Here is an 18,747-nt window from a genome sequence, read left to right as displayed (position 1 = left end):
AAGAAATTTTTTTTTTTAACCCGTCCAATAATTTGGGCGTGTTGATCGGGTTAACCCGCCCAAACCGAAATGGTATATTTTTTTTGGCGGGTTGGTCGAGTTGAGCGGGTTGGTCGGGTCAACCCGCCCAAACAAAAGTGATATTTTTTTTTTAACATTTTTGTAATTTTTTTTTTTAAATACTAGTACTAGTAGTGTGAAGTTTATATTTTTAAGGTTAAAAAATTATTTAAAATTTATAGTAAAAAAATTAAAACAAAACTTAATTAATTTATATATTTATTTGAATATATTAAAAATAATAAATTATTAATTGAGCGGGTTGGGTTATATTGGGTGGGTTGATAATTATTTTCAACCTGCCCAATATAACAATTGAGCGGTTTAAATTTTGTTCGGTTTATTCAGGTTGCGTTTTTGGGGGGTTTTTTCGGGTTGGTTTGGACGGTTTATTCGGGTTTTAAAAATTTTTGCACAGTGATATTACCTTAAGTAGGCAACTTTTTTTTAGTTATATGGGCATTTAAATTTAGTAATATCGAATCACATGTTTAAGGTAAATATGAACCAAACAGACCGAACACTATGTCAACGTCACAAATTGACCTGTAATAAACTGAAAATATTTGAGCATTCATTTGTTTTAGTCGAAAGTAATTGAATATTTAGGTGCAATGCATGGATGGCTATTCAATGCCACGATTCTTAGCTGAATATTATTGATAGTATTTGCATGTGATGTTTTTTTAATTCTAAAGAGAATAGTGAGGGAAATTATAATAAAAGCTGTGTTTTATCAGAAACCTTTGTATATCATGAACATTAACCGGTTTATTAAAGGTTAGGAAACTATTTGATAACTATTTGATACTCTGTATTTTTGCAAAGTATTATTTTGGTACTCTCTGTTTTTAATAATGTTCATATTGTACTATGTATTTTAAAATCGTATATATTTGGTACCCTAAACTCAAATTTAATTAATAAAATTTTACCAATTTAATCAAACTGCTATCAATTATGTAAGTTCCAAATTTAAATTTAATTACTTAATTACATATAACTGATGACAGTTTGATCATATTGACAAAATTTTATCTATCAAATCTAAGTCTAGGGTATCAAATATGTATAATTTTAAAATACAAGGTATCATATAAGCATTATTAAAAACAGAGATTACTAAAATGATATTTTGCAAAAATATAAGGTACCAAATAAGTAAATTCCATTTATTAAAGAGAAAAAATCCAGCCCCACTATTAGGGGTGAGCATCGGTCGGTTTGGGCGGTTTTTTCACCAAAAAAAATCAAGAATTCGGTTTTCGGTTTGGTGCAATCCGAAAACCGACCGAACCAAACCAGTTTAAAAAAAAACCGACTGTTTTGGACCGCGGTTTGGTCGGTTAAACCGACCAAACCGAATTGATTATTTTTTTTTTTTTTTTTAAAGTTTTAGTTAAAAAATTAAAATTTTTGGATTGTTAGAATCCATTTTTGTATGTTTTTAAAACATAAATATATAGAATATAATTACATTTACAAGTGCCTTAAGTTTTTTTTTTTTATTAAAAATTTTAATAATTAATAATTATATAATATTATATTATTATTTTATTGTGTTCGGTCGGTTTCGGTTTTTTTGGTCGGTTCACCCAAAATTTCCAAACCGACCGAACAGTGGCGGTTTGCACCGTCGGCGATTTTTTCGGTTTTCGATTTAAATGATTTTGGTTTTTTCGGTATTCGGTAGGTCGGTGTACACGATTTTTTCGATTTTTCAGATTTTATGCTCAGCCCTACCCACTATAGTTGTGGGTTGCTATGGCTAATATTGTGATCCTGGCATTTAGTGGTGAAATCTGGCGTTAAATACTTCCGGCAACTCTTTGAGACTTGCACTGTAATGAAGAGCTGGACCCAAGTTGTCACACTACCTATTCCATAGCATAACCATTCGGCATGGGTGAAGCAGAGGTGTAAATAATGTATATAGGTCTAGAAGAAGAGGTGAAAATGTGGACTCTCATTCTTTAATTGTTGTGTCTAGGCCAGTATTTTTCGTGTCATACTTGTGTTTTTCGAACTCGTACCATATCAAAAAGTCCAGCACACATTTATATCTTTACTGGATACAAAAATGCATGTTTGCTTAATTTTATTTATAAAAATAATTATTTTTATTAAATTTGTATTATTATCATATAAATTTAAAAATTAAGAATTTCCATTATCTACACATTTTATATATTAATGGGTTGGCCTCAACTTTGTAATCAATACTTCTTGCATCCCCAACTAAATAGTACATAATCAATACAACTGACGAAATTGATATAAGTTGTTAGTGGTCGAATCACTATAATCTCTGTCTCATTTATTTTTTTGCTTATTGCATAAGTATTCTCTCCTAGTTTATGCACAAAATTTCTCCTATCTCATTAATATATTAGTTTTCTAACAATTAGATCAACAAATATTTCACCTTAGAAGTAATTGTATGAAATTATTACTTTCTTATATGTTTTGGACACACAAAATAAATTAGAGTTTCATTCTAGTATAATTACATATAGCACTACTAGAAATATAGGTTTCTACTTCGTTTTTTATACAAACAATAATTAAAAACCAAAGTAAAAGCTTCTAAATGGACTTTTACTTTGCTTGTGGGAATGACACTTAAAAAAAATAGGCTACTACTTCACTTTCATAAAAAACGAAGTAAATAGAGCAATAAGATGATGGTCGTTTTTGGTTGGTACACCGAAGGGGGGGTTTCCACTTCGGTTTTTATGAAAGAACCAAAGTAGAAAAGTGTACGTACCAAACCGTGCCCTTAGTTATTTTGAGACCATTTTACTTTAGTTTATATATAAACACCGAAGTAGAAAGTCCACTTTTCACTTCAGTTTTTATATATAAACCGAAGTACTTCACTTTGACGACATTTCCCCCATCTCCCTCTTTGAGCCAAAAGCCAAAAACGTCATTTTTGGTCATACGATTGACGAGGGTTTGGTTTTCAAACCTTTTTTTTTATTTTTTTTTATTTTCATCATTTCTTATAACTTTCCTTCATTATAAACTGAAATATAGCCTAGAAATTCTTCTATTTTGGTTTTTTAGATGAAAAAAATACATTTCGTCATAGATATTATTTCTTATGGATTATTGGTGTTTCTTGCCGGATTTTGACCAGATTTTTGTCATTGTAATATGTTTTTAAGCTTCAAAACAGGTATGGATTACTAAATCATTGTTGTGATGATAATATTTTATTTTTCTATGTTTTTTTCAATTTTTTTTATTCTCATATTTTGTGTTGAATGTGTATAGGTGTTTGAGTTGATAGAAGTTATTTCAATCATCAATGAATAGGTTTGATCTTATAAACTTTGTTTGATTCTTTTATATTATTCTGAATTTTATAATTAGATTTAGTAATATTTTGTGAATTTTTCTAATTATTTGTTTATTTTATTATTTTATATAGTATGATAAAAACTTGTTTGACTATAAATATATATATATATGTATTATGTATGTAATACTTCTCAATGGTTACTACCCACAGATGAGTACTAATAATTATGGTGATGTGACAATATGGTAACTTGGTATAGCAAGTCACCAACAGGTCATTTTGATTAATTTAGTTATTATTTTTTTATCATAATTAATCTTTATATAGAAATTGACATAATTTTAATTAGCCAATATGTAAGTCCATATTGCTTTTTTAATCTCTCTGATGTGTGATCAAATGTAATACTAATATTGAGACCATGATATCATGTTTATATAAATTTGAGAGACTATTATCCATTAAAAACATTCATGACTCTGAAAGATTAATTTTTTACTTTTTAAAACAGGTCACAAACATGATAAGGTTCTTAGTGGACAACTACAATACACCTATCCCAGCCATACTTGAGATCTCATCCAAGGATCATCCATACGACCCTACTCATGATTCAGTTCTTTCTCGAGTCAAGTACCTCTTTTCTGCTGAATCTGTGGCCTCAGATAGACATTGAGAACTGCCGATATTCTCTTAGTGAGATGGCAAAACAACATAGCAATCAGTCCTCAAGCTGATAGAGTTTATTATCTACTTTGGCTCTTGTGCTTAATATTCAGGCTAATAAATCTTGAATAACTAGTTTCTTTTTTTTGGAAATTCATTGAAGACGACCTCTTCTCTCCACTCCAATCTATGAGAAAATGTCTGATAATATCTATAAAGAATTATGAACAAAAATCTGAAGTGGATATCAAATGGGGATGGACCCATGGAGCTTACTCCTTTCATCACCATAGCATAGATGATTATTGTGTACTTAATATTCTTCTATGCTAATTTGAGTTTTTGTTCTGTGCCTAATAAAACATATATTTGGTTTATGAGAATTCAAAAAGTTAATATTTCAATAAGATACTTAATATAGTTTTTTCTCTTTATATTCCGAATATGATTTTTTTTTATTAAAATACAATTAAAATATATATATAGATTTCTAACAATATAAAAATGTTTTGAAAAAAGTAAAAAAGTTATTGTTGCTTTTTTTTTACATTATTTTCATATAATATTAATAACTTTGAAATTTATTTATTATTTTAATAAATATATTTTTCTCATTTTGAATTTTGAATATAAATACACAAATGGGTGATTGAATATTTGAAATTTAAATGCTAATCATAGCCAAATTTTGTAATTAGTAATCTTATTAAATAGAAAATGTAACTTTTAATCTACCAATGAATTTTATTACGAGACAAATAAAAATGACATATATTGTGCATTAAAGTTTATTAGGTGATAGTTTATTTCAAATAAACATTTATATAAATTTTAGTATTTAATGTTTTATTATAGAAAAAACCTATTATTAAAAATATATTGAATTTTTTAATAAAAACATAAAATAACAAAAAGATGTTTTAACAAATACTATATTTATTTACGATATGTTAATGAATAATTTTTTTTAAATGTATATTACAAGCTATTAAATATATCAATCACCATTGTTATATTTGGAAACAATTAAAATAATATTTTTTCATTAAAAGGGTATTGAATAAACTAATAGAATTATAATTTTCATTAATTAAAATTTTGAAATAATAAATATACACACACTAATGTTAAAATTATTAATTGTATATAGAAACTAAAATATGTTGCAAAACTGTAACGGTTGCAAAACTATATTCTTTTTAGTGGTATTTGAAAAAATGTAACTAAAAATAATTAAATATCATTTTCAAATATTACGAAATTTTTAATAATAATGAATTACATACTTGTTTTTTATATTAAATTTTTTTTTAGTGATATTCTATAAAAATGTTACTAAATGATATTTCACAAAATAAATTCCTTTTTAATGTATATTTGTAGACATTTGATATAATAAAATTTTATAAATACTTTCTAATAACAATTTAACATTACAATATTAGTTTATGTATACAAAACATCTACGCAGTACACATAACAAATAAAAAATATGTAATTCTATTTACAAAAGTTTACTAAAACAAAATACATAATTGTAGTATAGAGCTTTCCTTCTTCTTCTTCAGTTTCTTTCAATTTCTTCAAAAAAAAATCTTCTAAGCTCTTAATTTTCTTTTGCAATTTGCATAGTCAAAATGCTTGCACTGGTAATTCAGACACCTCCCAAATCTCACAGAATGATACATAGATATGCTCCCTCCATCAAGCCATTTCTTGCTAACGATGCTATCTCTACATCACTAAATTGAAATAATGCACCAAATCCAATAAAAATGAGGATGATAGTGAAGATTAAAATCGTACACTCAAAGAAATTTCATTATCAATATTCAATATCTTCGACATATCATAAGAAAATAACCTAGAAAAAAAGATAAAATGAAAATAAGGATGATAGTGAAGATTAAAATATGACAAAAGTATATGAGAGCATTACCGCACAATGAAAAATATGGGAGGTGCGCGACACTGGGCTTTGAAGTCTTGACCCTAAGGTGTCCTATGGTGGTGGCAGTGACTTTCATATCTGTCTATAGAGCGAGATCGGAGCCGAGAATCCTAGAAACGCCGGCGACATTCAAAGTCAATCTTTTTGAAAACCCAAAAAATAAATAATCATTTTTTCTTTTTGAAAACTAGAATGTAGCAGTTATAACATTCTTGAGTTATTTTTTTATTAATATATAATGCTTATTTATAATACAAATTTCCTTTATAATGTTTAGATATGATTTTTTTAATTCTTTAATTTAATAATTATATGATCGACATGTCATCATGTCACTCTTATAAAAATTTAAAAAAATCACAATTTATTTTTAGAAATTTTAATTAAAAACTATAAATATAAACCATTGATCTTAATCCAATGGTTAATATCAAAGTAACTATCCATGGGTAGTAACCATTAGAAATTGTGACAAAGTGAATTTACTTTTTAAATATTTAAAAAAATAAATAGCTTGAAGATGATCAAAGTGTTGTTCATTAGTTTTTATAACGTAGTTTGATTTGTTTTTTTTTTATTTAGTGGTTTGATAATTAATTATGTAAGTAATGTTTTAGTAGGGTCGTCAATTGAGTGGTGACTTTGTTGTTCATTTCGGGTGAATTGAAGAGTAATATTGAAGGTTAATAATTTTTTAATTTTATTTATATTACTACAAGATTTATGTATAAAGATAAGGTTAATTAAATCATGCATATTGGATTTAGTGAAAATTATGTTTGAAAATTAGTAAAGTAGGTTCTAGGAAATTTGAGTACTGTGGTGATATAAGGATGAATTCATTTTTCATTGATTATTGTGTTTATTTGTGTTGCTTTTATAGGTAATTATGAAATTGCGGCATGTTATAGAAACAGATGATACTCTGCCAAATTTTTTAAAAAAATTATAAGACTAGAACCTAATAATGATGGATTCATCTATGCTTGATTATTGTGTTTGTTTGTATTGATTTTATAGGTAATTCATCTATGTATTGCTTTTGTAATTTTTCTTTTTATATAGTGCATATTATAAGACTTTTTCCAATTAATTACTCGACAATCCTACAAAGATATTCAATGTTGCATGTCCAAAACAACCACAAAGTCATGAATGTGGTTTTTATATTTTGAAGTACATTAGAGATCTTGTACCAGCATCAAATGCAATGGAAACCTAAAAGAAAAAGTAAGTTTAATTTTAGTATCGATAACCTATAAAATAATCAATGTTGTTATTAATTTTATAGTTTGATGAGAATAAGGAATATTGTGAGTTTGCAGACCTCTTACCAATCTAACACGAATGGTTAGGTCGATTGATGACATACATTTATTAGGAAGCCTATTTTGTTTGAGTTCGTTTAGTTCTAAGTTTAGTTTTATGTAAATGTATTAATGTCAAGACTAACTATCTTACTGTTGACTGCGTTTTTGGCCAACGACGTGTAGATGTCAAAAACTATAAAAACCTTCAAGAGAAATAAACGACACAGACGATTTTTATAGTGGTTCAGCCCCAATGTGTTGGTAATAGCCTAATCCACTTAGAGTTGTGATTATAGATCTGCACTCAAGATCAGATAAACCTGAGTCAACTGAGTTTCTTCAGTGCAGATTACAAGAATACAAGAATTCTCTTAAATACAAGTACTCTCTCTCTCTAGAAAATAAGAATTCGAATCAAAAGTTCAAAAGTCCCCTTTATGATGCCATAAGCCTTGTATTTATAGGCTTAGGATCGTACAGATCATATCCCCCATAATCGGGATATTTTGTTATTCTCATTATATTTAATTTACAATAATATTCAAAATATAACAGTGCACTATATTCGTGGGATAAATGAGAGATTCCCGCGCAAGCCAAGACCGATTATTGTTGAAGCTGTTTCTGGGATCTTGTGCGTAGCTGTGCTCTATCTAGTCGATCCATATCTCATCCAAGCTGGTCGACCACACCTTCACTGGGCAGACACGCACCTGACTGGGCAGACATGCACTTGGCTGGGCAGACATGCACTTGACTGGGCAGACATGCACTTGACTGGGCAGACATGCACTTGGTTGGGCAGACATGCACTTGACTGGGCAGACATGCACTTGGCTGGTCGGACATGGTCATGATTGGTCAGACCTGGTCATGACTGGTCGGACAAGGTCATGTCTGGGCAGTCAAGCACGTGACTGTTCGGCCAAGGTCATGCCTGAGCAGACATGACACTTGACTGGCCAGTCAAAATTCTTCACTGGTCTACCGGGTCACTCCCAAGCCAGATCACCCCACCATTCCTTGCCATTTGTCATTTCTATTGCCACGTCATCGAACTCCAATTTTTGGGGATAACACTTACTTAAGTACTTTGTGTTTATGCTTGGGTATGACATTTATAATTAATGAAAGTTAGCATATTTTTATTCAAACTAAATTCATAACTAATTCCAATTGCAACAATATATATAACTATAAATTCATATAATTAGATCATTTAAAAAAAATTAGTGCAAAAAAAAAAAAATTAAGAATTGAGCCATTTTAAAATAATTATTCAAAAAAAAATAGGGAGGAGACTTTCTACTTCGGTTATTATGTAAAAATTGAAGTAGAAAGTGGAGATTCTACTTCAGTTTTTACATAATAACTGAAGTAGAAAGTGCCCAGCAAGGAAGTGTACACAACTTTATACTTTGGTTATTATGTAAAAACCGAAGTAGAATCTCTACTTTCTACTTCAATTCGCTCCGAACTACTGCAGTTGCGAATTTAAGCGAAAACCGAAGTGAATTCAGGATAAAAACCGAAGTGAATTCAACATAAAAAACTGAAGTAAAAACTCTTTTTTCTTGTAGTGTAGATTAAATTTTTTTGTTTCCATTTTGATATGCCCTTAACTAATAAAAATAAGACAAATCAATTAAAATGATATTTCATATAGTTAATAAATGGAGCATATGTAAAGTAGGGCATGACGTGTTCGTTATACTTATGACAACCCTCATATATATTTTTGAGAAATTATGAAAAATTTAGTAAGCTGAAAACAAGAATGAATTTTTTATTTTGCATGTGTAGTGGTTCAGAATATTACGAACTTTGTTCCTAAATTATCTAGAATTTTTAAAAAACGTACACGAGGATTGCTGTAACTACAATCATGTAAAAAAATTAGGTAATAACTTATCTATGTGTGTAAAAACTGTATTGTGATGTATTGGTCGGGTAAAAAAGATTACCCTACGGCAGAATTCCCTACATTTTATATAATTATTAAATGTGATATTTCAATTATATTGTCTTTTTTAAGGAAAAATTATCTTATTTTAATTGGGTAGAAAAATACAGGATCATATACAAAATAAGAAAGTATTTGAGCAAGGTACATAACACAAAATATTAGATATGCTTTATAATATTATTATTAGCTCCTCTATCAAAGATCTTTACAATTATTTTTAATAATAATTTACAACTTAATTGCTTATTAATATAATCAAATTAAGTCAGAGGAGACTTGTTATAATAACAATATAAAAATTCGACAGAATCCAGTAGATAATATTCATATTTTCATCGTAAAATTATTTTAGAGTATTTAAAGTAATAAATAAATACATTTGCAGTCGTTTTAAACGTGCCGTACACAGTTTATTTATCAGTAGAAAATTAATTCATATTCAGCATTTTTATTTTATTTTATATGAATTATCATAAGAGTATTATTGGTCAGTGACAGTTTCTGTCCTCAAGCCGTGACTTTAATACTTCCTCTTCGCTATTCAAATAATATCTTAATGGTCTGAGCCACACATACATCATTCTCTGCCTTTGTCCTGCTTACGTGGCCTCAATCCGCTTGCCCTTTCTCTCTCCCAATCGTCTGCTTCTCTCTCTTCTTCATTCCCAATTCCAAACCCTAATTTCACACTTGTAATTTCTCTCTCTCTCTCTCTCTCTCTCTATCTTAAAAATCCCGTCTTTACCTGTTGCTGATTTTATCTATTTGGGGAAACAAACTAAAACTCCCAATAATTTATTTTTGTTTTGGGAAGGTTTTCGAAATTTCTTACTCTCGAAGTCTGAACCTTCAATTCCCAGCTTAGAACTCAATTTTCGTGAGCTTACCTTCGATTATTTTATTGCTTTGTCTGTTCCCAGAAGGTCAAAACCAGAACTTCTATGCTCGTTTTCTGTTCCGAGTAGCTTGTAAGATCTATTTTCACTGATTGTTTTTTGTTTTGTTTTTGGTTTTGGGAGCTATTAATTTTCGATTATTTTTGTTATTTAGTATAAGGTATACGCCTAAATCCGCTAATACATGTTTAAGCTCATGCTGGTACAGGAGGTATGAATTTATTAGGATAAAGGAAGATCTGGGCTGAATTATTTTGACAAGTATGTCGGTAGAAAGGTCGTTCGAAGCTTGGGAGGAGGTGCAGCGACATGGTCAGGACCTGGCGGACCGGCTGGCACAGGGTTTCACCGGTTTGATCCAGTCCCACATAAATCCACCCCCTTTTCCGTGGCCCAACTCTCAAAATTCAAAGCTTTTCGATCTTGAATTCCCACCTCAGAGTTTTGGCAAAAGGGACTTTGGATTGGTGGTTGATAACTCGGGAATCAGTGGGGTTTCTGCAATTCTTGATATTGGCAATAGGATTGGGCAAGCTGGGGCGGATTTCGGGGCGGGCTTGAATGGGATGGTTCAACAGTTCTTCAGGATGTTGCCTGTACCATTTTGGCAAGAGGATAATTCAATGGCTACAATCCGAATGGATTTAGATAAGAATAGGCAGAGAGCTGATGTCGGTATGATTGTTCAGGAAGAATTGGGACCGCTGACTGATAGGTTAAGAGATTTCGGCTTTGTTGAGAATGACAATGGTGTGGATGGAGTAGTGGATGAAGAGGTTGCTGGCTTTAATATGAGGACGGCTGGTCATCTTGCTAGACCTCAGGTACATTTGTAATCATCGGTAAGATGTAATCTAAATCATGTATGGCTTGGAAAAGTAGTGACTGCCGAATCACTTGGACGTGAAGGTGCAAAATATTTAGTTTTGTGTAGAGGATAAATGTCTTTCTTGCATAAGTTTTTTTTTAATTGATGCTAGAAAACCATTTGTTCCTATTTTTTCGTCTCTCTCTCAGAATAGCACAACTGAAGCTTACAGAACAATTGATTTCTCATGTTTTTCATATATACTCTTACAGATGATAATTAGTCATTTTGTCATATTTTTCCATTCTTTGATAATAAGACTTAATTCCAAAAGTATATAAGCATTATTGAAGCGAAAAAAAGAAAAGAAAAGAAGGAAACTTATAGTTTCAACGGATGTTTCTTAGTAATTTATTTCATGTAATTCAAATATTTATTGAGAATTAGAAACTACTTTGTTCATTGTTAGCAATTTACTTGGCGAGGGTGATGGTGTTATCCACTGGCTTACCTCTCATATTTTAATTGGCTCTTTTTCATTGGATTTTAGCATTTTCATCAACGAAATTTTAATAGAAGCCATGATGTACACAGTTCGTTTGCTATAAAAGTTCGTCAAATTATATGCAGGGAATTGTCAATTTCACATCAACATATGATAGTAGAACACGTGATGTGGATAGTTCTTTGGTTGCAAGAGGAGACTTATGGAGAGTTGAAGCATCCCACAACAGTTCCACCTCTAGGAATGACAATTCATCTCTCTTCCTTGTTCAGCTTGGTCCAGTACTTTTTGTTCGTGATGCAACTCTTCTCTTACCTGTTCATTTGTCAAAACAGCACTTGCTTTGGTATGGTTATGATAGGAAGGTACGTTCAATGTCATCCACTTCATGGACCTGAAAATTCCTACCAAATAATAAGTCCTAGCCCTGGATGGTTTTTACATAGAATTCCACTGAGGCTTTGCTTAAAATTGCAGAATATGTTAGAAGTAGAGCTATTCTCTTTTCAAGTGCTTTATCTTCTCTACTTGCCCCCTGCATATATCTACTAACTTTTGCCTTTGTATTTTCTCTATTTGCCCTCTGCATATATCTACTAAGATTTGCCTGTGCATTGATAAATATAAAAGGAAGCAGTTGTTATCTGTATGCTTTATAGGCCCTCTGCATATAACTTAGTTATTTTAGGGAATTTGCCAACAATCTATCTATAAACAAGTTGCAATTATTGCATGCTCACTTTTCTGCAGTGACCTGATAAATTTATGGTGTACTTTTGTTATTTTTATTAGCACTACTGTACTAAAGATGTTTTGTTTCATGTTGTTTGATTTATATTTGCGAAGAGGACCATAAGAAAAGAAGCTTATAATGATACAGATTCAGTTCCCAGTTTCTGCATTTTGATAATCATTTTTCTTGGTTACAGTATGTTAATTTGTAGCCACTTTTCCATCATATAAAAACATCTATATTTTTTTTCATCAATTTTCAGTTCACTCTGTGATGATTGCTTCTGTTATTCTCAGAATGGCTTGCACTCTCTTTGTCCAGCTGTGTGGTCAAAACACAGAAGGTGGCTCTTAATGTCAATGCTCTGTCTCAATCCCTTATCTTGTGTAAGTTGGCTACTATGCTCTTAAATAGAGCTCTTTAATTTTGGAAGAACTTTCAAGCATCATCCGGTGTGTGTTTGCTCCCATATGTAATGTTTTCTTTTTAACAACTGATACTAGATATTGATATGGTTTATTTGTTTTATCATTTGAAGCTTTCGTGTTTATGATCTATGATGTAAAAAGTGAGAACTTGATTGAATAATATGAGAAGTTTTATGATATTGTTGGTTCATCATGCTGCTCTTTATCGTTCAGTTTTGTAATCTCTTTGTAGCATCTCATATTGATCCAACCCAGAGGTTGTATTTATATGTTTAATTTATGTTATTTGTTTTTATCCCGATATCCCATATACCTAGCCTTTTCTTTTCTAATTTTGATCTGCCGCACCTGAATCTTGTGAGGCCATGACCCTAATATTATTATTTACAACCAGAAAAAACCTTCCTGCTCCTCTCCTCCATATTCCTTTTATCATCGTTATAATAATGGTGTCTTTGTTTTAAACCTTTTGTAAATCTACCTGTAATGCTGGTAAGATTAAGTCAACAGCTTAGATGGGGTCGGGAGGGAATTTTTTCAGCTATTCTCCCTGTCTCGATTAGCAATGGCCATTATGGAATTCTAATTGGAACATTGAAGATCAATCCTTAAATTATATCAAAGCACATTACACAAGCAGCCATATCCCCAAAATTGCATTAATTTGTGATATAATCTAATGTTATGGACTTGTTGGTTATTAACATAATTGGAAGAACTTGTTGTTGTTCTGTACACTCATTCACCTATAGAGGTTTGAGTGACTTCTACATCTGCTAAGGTTCCCAATATTGTTATTTACCATGTACCAGCTTGATATTTGAAAGTATGAAGTCATACCAAAAAAAAAAAAAGAAGACGAAAGTATGAAGTGATTATATTTTAGAATTGGTCTCTGTAACAGTGGACTTGCACTGAGATGTAATATCTGTAATACTTATCCCTCCCTTCGCTAGGCTATTTTGTTTATTTTTATGACCACTTTTCTTCTTCTTCTCCTCCTTCTTATGTATCTGTATATTTCTCTCTATGCAGTCTTTCGTTGATTTGCAATTTCCAAATGGGCAATTGACTTATGTTTCTGGTGAGGGGTTAAGTACAAGTGCTTTCTTACCAGTTTGTGGAGGTCTTCTTCAAGCTCAAGGTCAATATCCAGGAGAGATGAGATTTAGTTTCTCTTGCAAGGTTTGCAAACTGATTACGTACTTTTAAGATTTTTATTTTTCCTTAATGTTGGTTTAATTTGTTTTTTTACTCATTAGAACTAAGAATTTCTGGTTAAATGTTGTATTAGAATAAATGGGGAACACGCATCACTCCAACGATACAATGGCCAGACAAGTCTTTTACATTAGGTCTTGCACAAGCTTTGGCTTGGCAGAGATCTGGTCTCATGGTGAGGCCTACGGTTCAAGTCAGGTTAGTTTCTTCTTTATTATACTTATTTTGAGATTTGAAACATGTAGATTATGAAAAGAAACATGGCTGGGCTCCAAGTCAAAGCTACTTCTTAGACTCTTTGATGGTACACAAATTGTGGCTTGGGCTAGGTTCTGATGCAGAATGGGTTTTATTTTGAGATGTTACGTGCCAGATTTAGATAGCTGATTTCCTATCTTGTGATTTTTTTTGCTCCTTGACGTAAAACAAATCTTACCATAGTATTAGAACTTGGCTCTTTTGCCCTTATGTCATATGCTACCCTACTAAGTCTTGCCTGTATGGGAACTCAGCTAAATGGTCCCTATGTCAATACCGTATGATTACAACTAGGCCTGCCATATGGTATTGTGTTAGAAAACCAACATGAGAACTGGGCCTGCCGTATGTATGGTGCTAGAAAACCAACATGACAAGTAACCATCGAGCTGGGTGATTTGGTATTTTTTTTTTCAGGACAGAAGCTGGTTTTTTAACTGTCTGAACTATGATGTACAATTGCTAACATTATGCAGTATTACATCCTCATAAACAGTCACTTGAGTAGTTGGTGTGAAGCTTCATTTATTTGGTTTTACTATGGTAGTCAGTAGTGTGCTTTCTATTAAGCTCTACGCTAGTTTAGTCTAGATAATATTTTAAAACAATAGACATTTTTTCCCTATTAAGTATTCTTTTTACCCAGTTATTGCTGTCAACCTGAATATTGTTTTTTCAAATGGATTTTTTCATGGAATTTTAACCATTTTGAATAGTATTTAGTCCATCGAAATTCATGTTCCTATGGTAATTTCATAAGATAAGTCATGTGGTTTGGGGTTGTATGTTTGCCAAGGACCATAAAAGTTTCGTCAAAAATTGGGAAGTCATCTTTTTGTTTTTTTTGGCATTTTTTTCTTTTAAGATTCTGTTACTATTTACTTGTTGAATTTTATTACACTTGGTGTTTATATTTTTCCGGTTCTATGGTTTGTAACAATCAGTTTATGTCCAACATTGGGGGGAAGCAATCCTGGAGTGAGGGCAGAACTCATTCATTCAGTCAAAGAACACCTAAATCTTATATGTGGTTATGCACTAGCGACACATCCTTCAGCATACGCATCTGTGTCGGTAAGTTATTTTTTCCAACTTAGCAACATGGTATTAAAGTTTCCATAGCATAAGCTTCCAGTTTTCTCCCATCACCACAACCAAAACATTGATTCCATCTTTATTTTCCTTTGTTATAATCATATCTAATTATTAAATTTGAAATCTGATATTTGACTAGTAACTTAGAGAATTTTTAATCAAAACTGGCTTTGATGCATAGAAGCTGAAGATATTTATGTGTTGTTTTTATTCTGCTCTTATATATTTAGTTATATACGTTCAAATTGATGCTTGTTCTTGGCCAATAATATCTTACTCTACAGATCAATTCTATTAATATAGTATATATTTTTTAAATAAACAATTTATCTCCATAATTATTTATTTTAGTTTGTTGTTATGCTGGTTATTCAGATTGGCAGGTCCAAGTGGAATGGAAATGTTGGCAACTCAGGGTTAGTGGTGAGAGTGGATGCTCCTCTTACCAATGTTGGTCGACCTTCCTTTTCTGTTCAGATAAATAGTGGTATTGAGCTTTGATTATTTACTCTTGTACTCTCCAATAGAAGTGTATATAATTTAGTGTCAAATCTTTTTAATGCAACATATGTCAAAAAAAAAAAAAAACTTTTTAATGTAACATCTCCACATGTAAATAAGATTGTTGAAAGCTGATATACCGATCTCCCCTTTTTCCTATGTCGGGAGTTCATTTTATTGTTACAACTCTCTTATATTAATGTATATATATCTAGAATAGTCTACTATGTTATCTTATTATTTGATTTATTTTCTATCATTCCTATTATGATATCATCCTTTTTAGTTGGCTATGCAATCATAAGAAAATAAAATGTAAATTCAGATTTTGAATATTAGAGAATAGAAATAAAGCAAATATTCAGTTAAATGATTTCGAAGGGCAAATTTAAATAATAAAGTGACGAATATGACTAATTTTACATACAATAATATAATACCAAATGACTATAGTCTTCTGTTCATGCAAGTCATTACAATTGTTGTTACGGGACACTGGTATATGCAGAGAAAAACTAGCAAGTTAAATATTACAATTATTGATGTTAGAATTTTAATAGAGGAACAGACAAAATGACAGATAAATTAGATAAAAGATACAAGACCGTTGGAAAACACTATTCACTGAACAGAGCAAAAACACACATACCTTGGCACATTATGGAAAAGAATTAATGATTTTCAAAGTTTTGAAGTTGATGAAGAGTAGTTATGTTGTATGGAGGCACATAATACATTAGCACTGGCATCTTCGGAGGGAGACTAGGCAAGGGAACTTCAAAATTAAGAGTGTTGATCACTTGCTTTATAGATGGCCGACACGTGGGATCAGGATGACAGCACCATAAACCTACTACCATCAAGCATTTGATCTCTTTGTTCTCGCATTCCATACTTAGTTTCTTGTCAACAGCTTCAAAAATCTGGCCTTTTCCATAGAGTTCCCACACCCACTGAACCAGCATCACCTTGCTTGGTTCTTCATTAACTACAACTGGTTTTCTCCCACAGCTGATTTCAAGGGCCACCACGCCGAAGCTGTAGATGTCCGATTCTTTACTAGACTTGCCAGTGGTGAGACACTCCGGGGCCATGTACCCTCTTGTTCCAGCTAACACAGTTGTGTCTGAGCCCCTTTCATGGTCGACTAGCCTTGCTAGCCCAAAGTCACCTAGCTTGGCATTGAAGTTTGAATCCAACATGACATTACTTGACTTGATATCTCTATGCACCACGCACTGTTCCCATTCTTCATGAAGATACAAAAGGGATGAGGCCAAACCAAGAGCTATTTTATGCCTTACTTCCCACGGCAGATTGAGCTTCCCACCAAATAGGTGTCTGTCAAGGCTTCCGTTGGGCAAATATTCATAGACAAGAAGAAACTTATCCCGTTTGTGACACCAACCAATAAGTTGAACCAAATTCCTATGCCTTAAACGACTTATAATTTTCACCTCAGAAATATACTCTTTCTTCCCCTGCGTTGATCCTTTAGACACCTTTTTAACCGCAACTTCGATGTTGGACTTGCTTAAGCGGCCCTTGTAGACACATCCAAAGCCTCCCTCTCCAAGCTTCCCTTCCTCGGAAAAACGGTTTGTTGCTTCACTTAGTTCGATGTAAGTAAACCTCTTGGGGCCAGCCCCTCTTTCGAACTCGCCATCCATGGAGACATCATAATCTTCCTCCTCTGATTCCATTTCTCTGCCAACTCTCTTTCTCCATAACACGAACCATACCAAACCAAGTACTACTACTCCACAACATAGAATACCAAACCCCACACCTAAACCAATCGATAGTCTTTCTTTGCCTTTTCCTTTTCCATTGAGGGTGATATTTTTAGCACCACCAATAACACTCTCCAAGGTTGAGTTAAATGACCATGAATGAACTTTATGTAGTTGAATCAGATCACCAGTGGCTGCAGAAAAACCAACTCTTACCTTCTCCGGCAAAACATTCCTCAAATCTACTATGTACGAAAGACTATAGGCATCATTATCCGTATAAGTCAGAAAGACACTCAAATTGTGAGAAGTGGAGTTATAACTCACCCAAGCATTTGCCACTCTAGAGCCATCTCTCAAGCTGGTTTGTAACGTGACATCTGTTACTGAAGAAATGGAATTGATATCGATTCCCATATGATCGTAGCTTGAATAATCCCAAGGATTTAAATAAGTGTCGAACTCGACTGCAACAATAGGATTAGTGGTACTCGAATTCTTCGAAGATTCTGGGGTGAATAGTGCGAGGTATCCGCCACTTGAGTTGTAAGGAATTTGTGACTCGAACGGTGCAATAAAGAACGATAACCCATCTCCGGACAGTCTTTGGTTGAGACCGTCGATGACAAACGTGAAATGGGTAGTGAAATCTGTGAGGAGTTTTGTGTTGGAATCCCAAAGCTGCACGGGCTTGTCGTAAGAGACTCGACCGTAACTATCGCCTAGAGGACCATCAACTCGATTCCTCGTGAGCTGTAGATCACCGTCGGCCGCGTAGGCGTCCTCTTCGAATCGAATGTCGGGCATGTTCGGCTGAAAAGTGATGAAGTTGAATGAAGCTCCATTGCCTCTTATGATTCGTATGAACGTGAAGAGAGTGGTAAACGTGATTAGAAGATAAAATGGTTTATATGAAATAATCATTATTGCTGAAAACTAACGGAAAAAGGGCTGATCTCAGTCTTCTTCCTCATGGTTAACCTTTTTTCTTTCTTTCGAATTTATGTCAAGTGGGTTATTGTTGTGAGTTACGTTGAATTCAGCCCATGTTAATTTTTTTTAATTTTATTATTGGTATTCATTCAAATAGTGTATAATAATAAAAAGATGTACTTGAAATAGATCCAAAAGTTGCGAATGAATATTAACGCTTAACTATCATCGTGTTCGTCGTCAGTTTCATTATTATTTACTGAAAGAATACCAATGCTGATATATATATATATATATAAGCCTGTTAACAGAGCCGGCTGCCGGCGTTGACTACCATTCGATCCACATTTCACAGCTGAATCTAGTATATACCAGC

The 18,747-nt window shown here is 32.2% G+C and overlaps 2 protein-coding genes across 3 annotated transcripts; one reads left to right on the top strand and one right to left on the bottom strand.

The window, feature by feature from the left end:
• Positions 1 to 9,853: 9,853 nt before the first annotated feature.
• LOC133794128 (uncharacterized) lies at positions 9,854 to 15,945 on the top strand. Of its 2 annotated transcripts, none has more exons than XM_062231326.1 (8): positions 9,854 to 10,228; positions 10,350 to 10,980; positions 11,595 to 11,834; positions 12,499 to 12,588; positions 13,666 to 13,815; positions 13,925 to 14,049; positions 15,054 to 15,183; positions 15,580 to 15,945. In XM_062231326.1, exons 2-8 carry the CDS (start codon positions 10,420 to 10,422, stop codon positions 15,703 to 15,705), a joined length of 1,422 nt encoding a protein of 473 aa, XP_062087310.1. In that variant the 5' UTR covers positions 9,854 to 10,228; positions 10,350 to 10,419; the 3' UTR covers positions 15,706 to 15,945. The 2 variants fall into 2 exon arrangements, with proteins under 2 accessions (XP_062087310.1, XP_062087309.1); XM_062231325.1 differs by having other exon boundaries at positions 9,855 to 10,228; positions 10,365 to 10,980.
• Positions 15,946 to 16,293: 348 nt separating this feature from the next.
• Positions 16,294 to 18,269, bottom strand: LOC133794129 (L-type lectin-domain containing receptor kinase IX.1-like). Its single transcript, XM_062231327.1, has one exon. It carries the CDS (start codon positions 18,243 to 18,245, stop codon positions 16,377 to 16,379), a length of 1,869 nt encoding a protein of 622 aa, XP_062087311.1. The 5' UTR covers positions 18,246 to 18,269; the 3' UTR covers positions 16,294 to 16,376.
• Between the last annotated feature and the right edge of the window lie 478 nt (positions 18,270 to 18,747).

The sequence above is a fragment of the Humulus lupulus genome, chromosome 8 (genome assembly GCF_963169125.1).
Source record: "Humulus lupulus chromosome 8, drHumLupu1.1, whole genome shotgun sequence".
In the NCBI taxonomy this organism is placed as follows: Eukaryota; Viridiplantae; Streptophyta; class Magnoliopsida; order Rosales; family Cannabaceae; genus Humulus; species Humulus lupulus.
The sequence above is the reverse complement of the archived record's forward strand: the minus strand, read 5'-3'. Positions and strand labels throughout refer to the sequence as shown.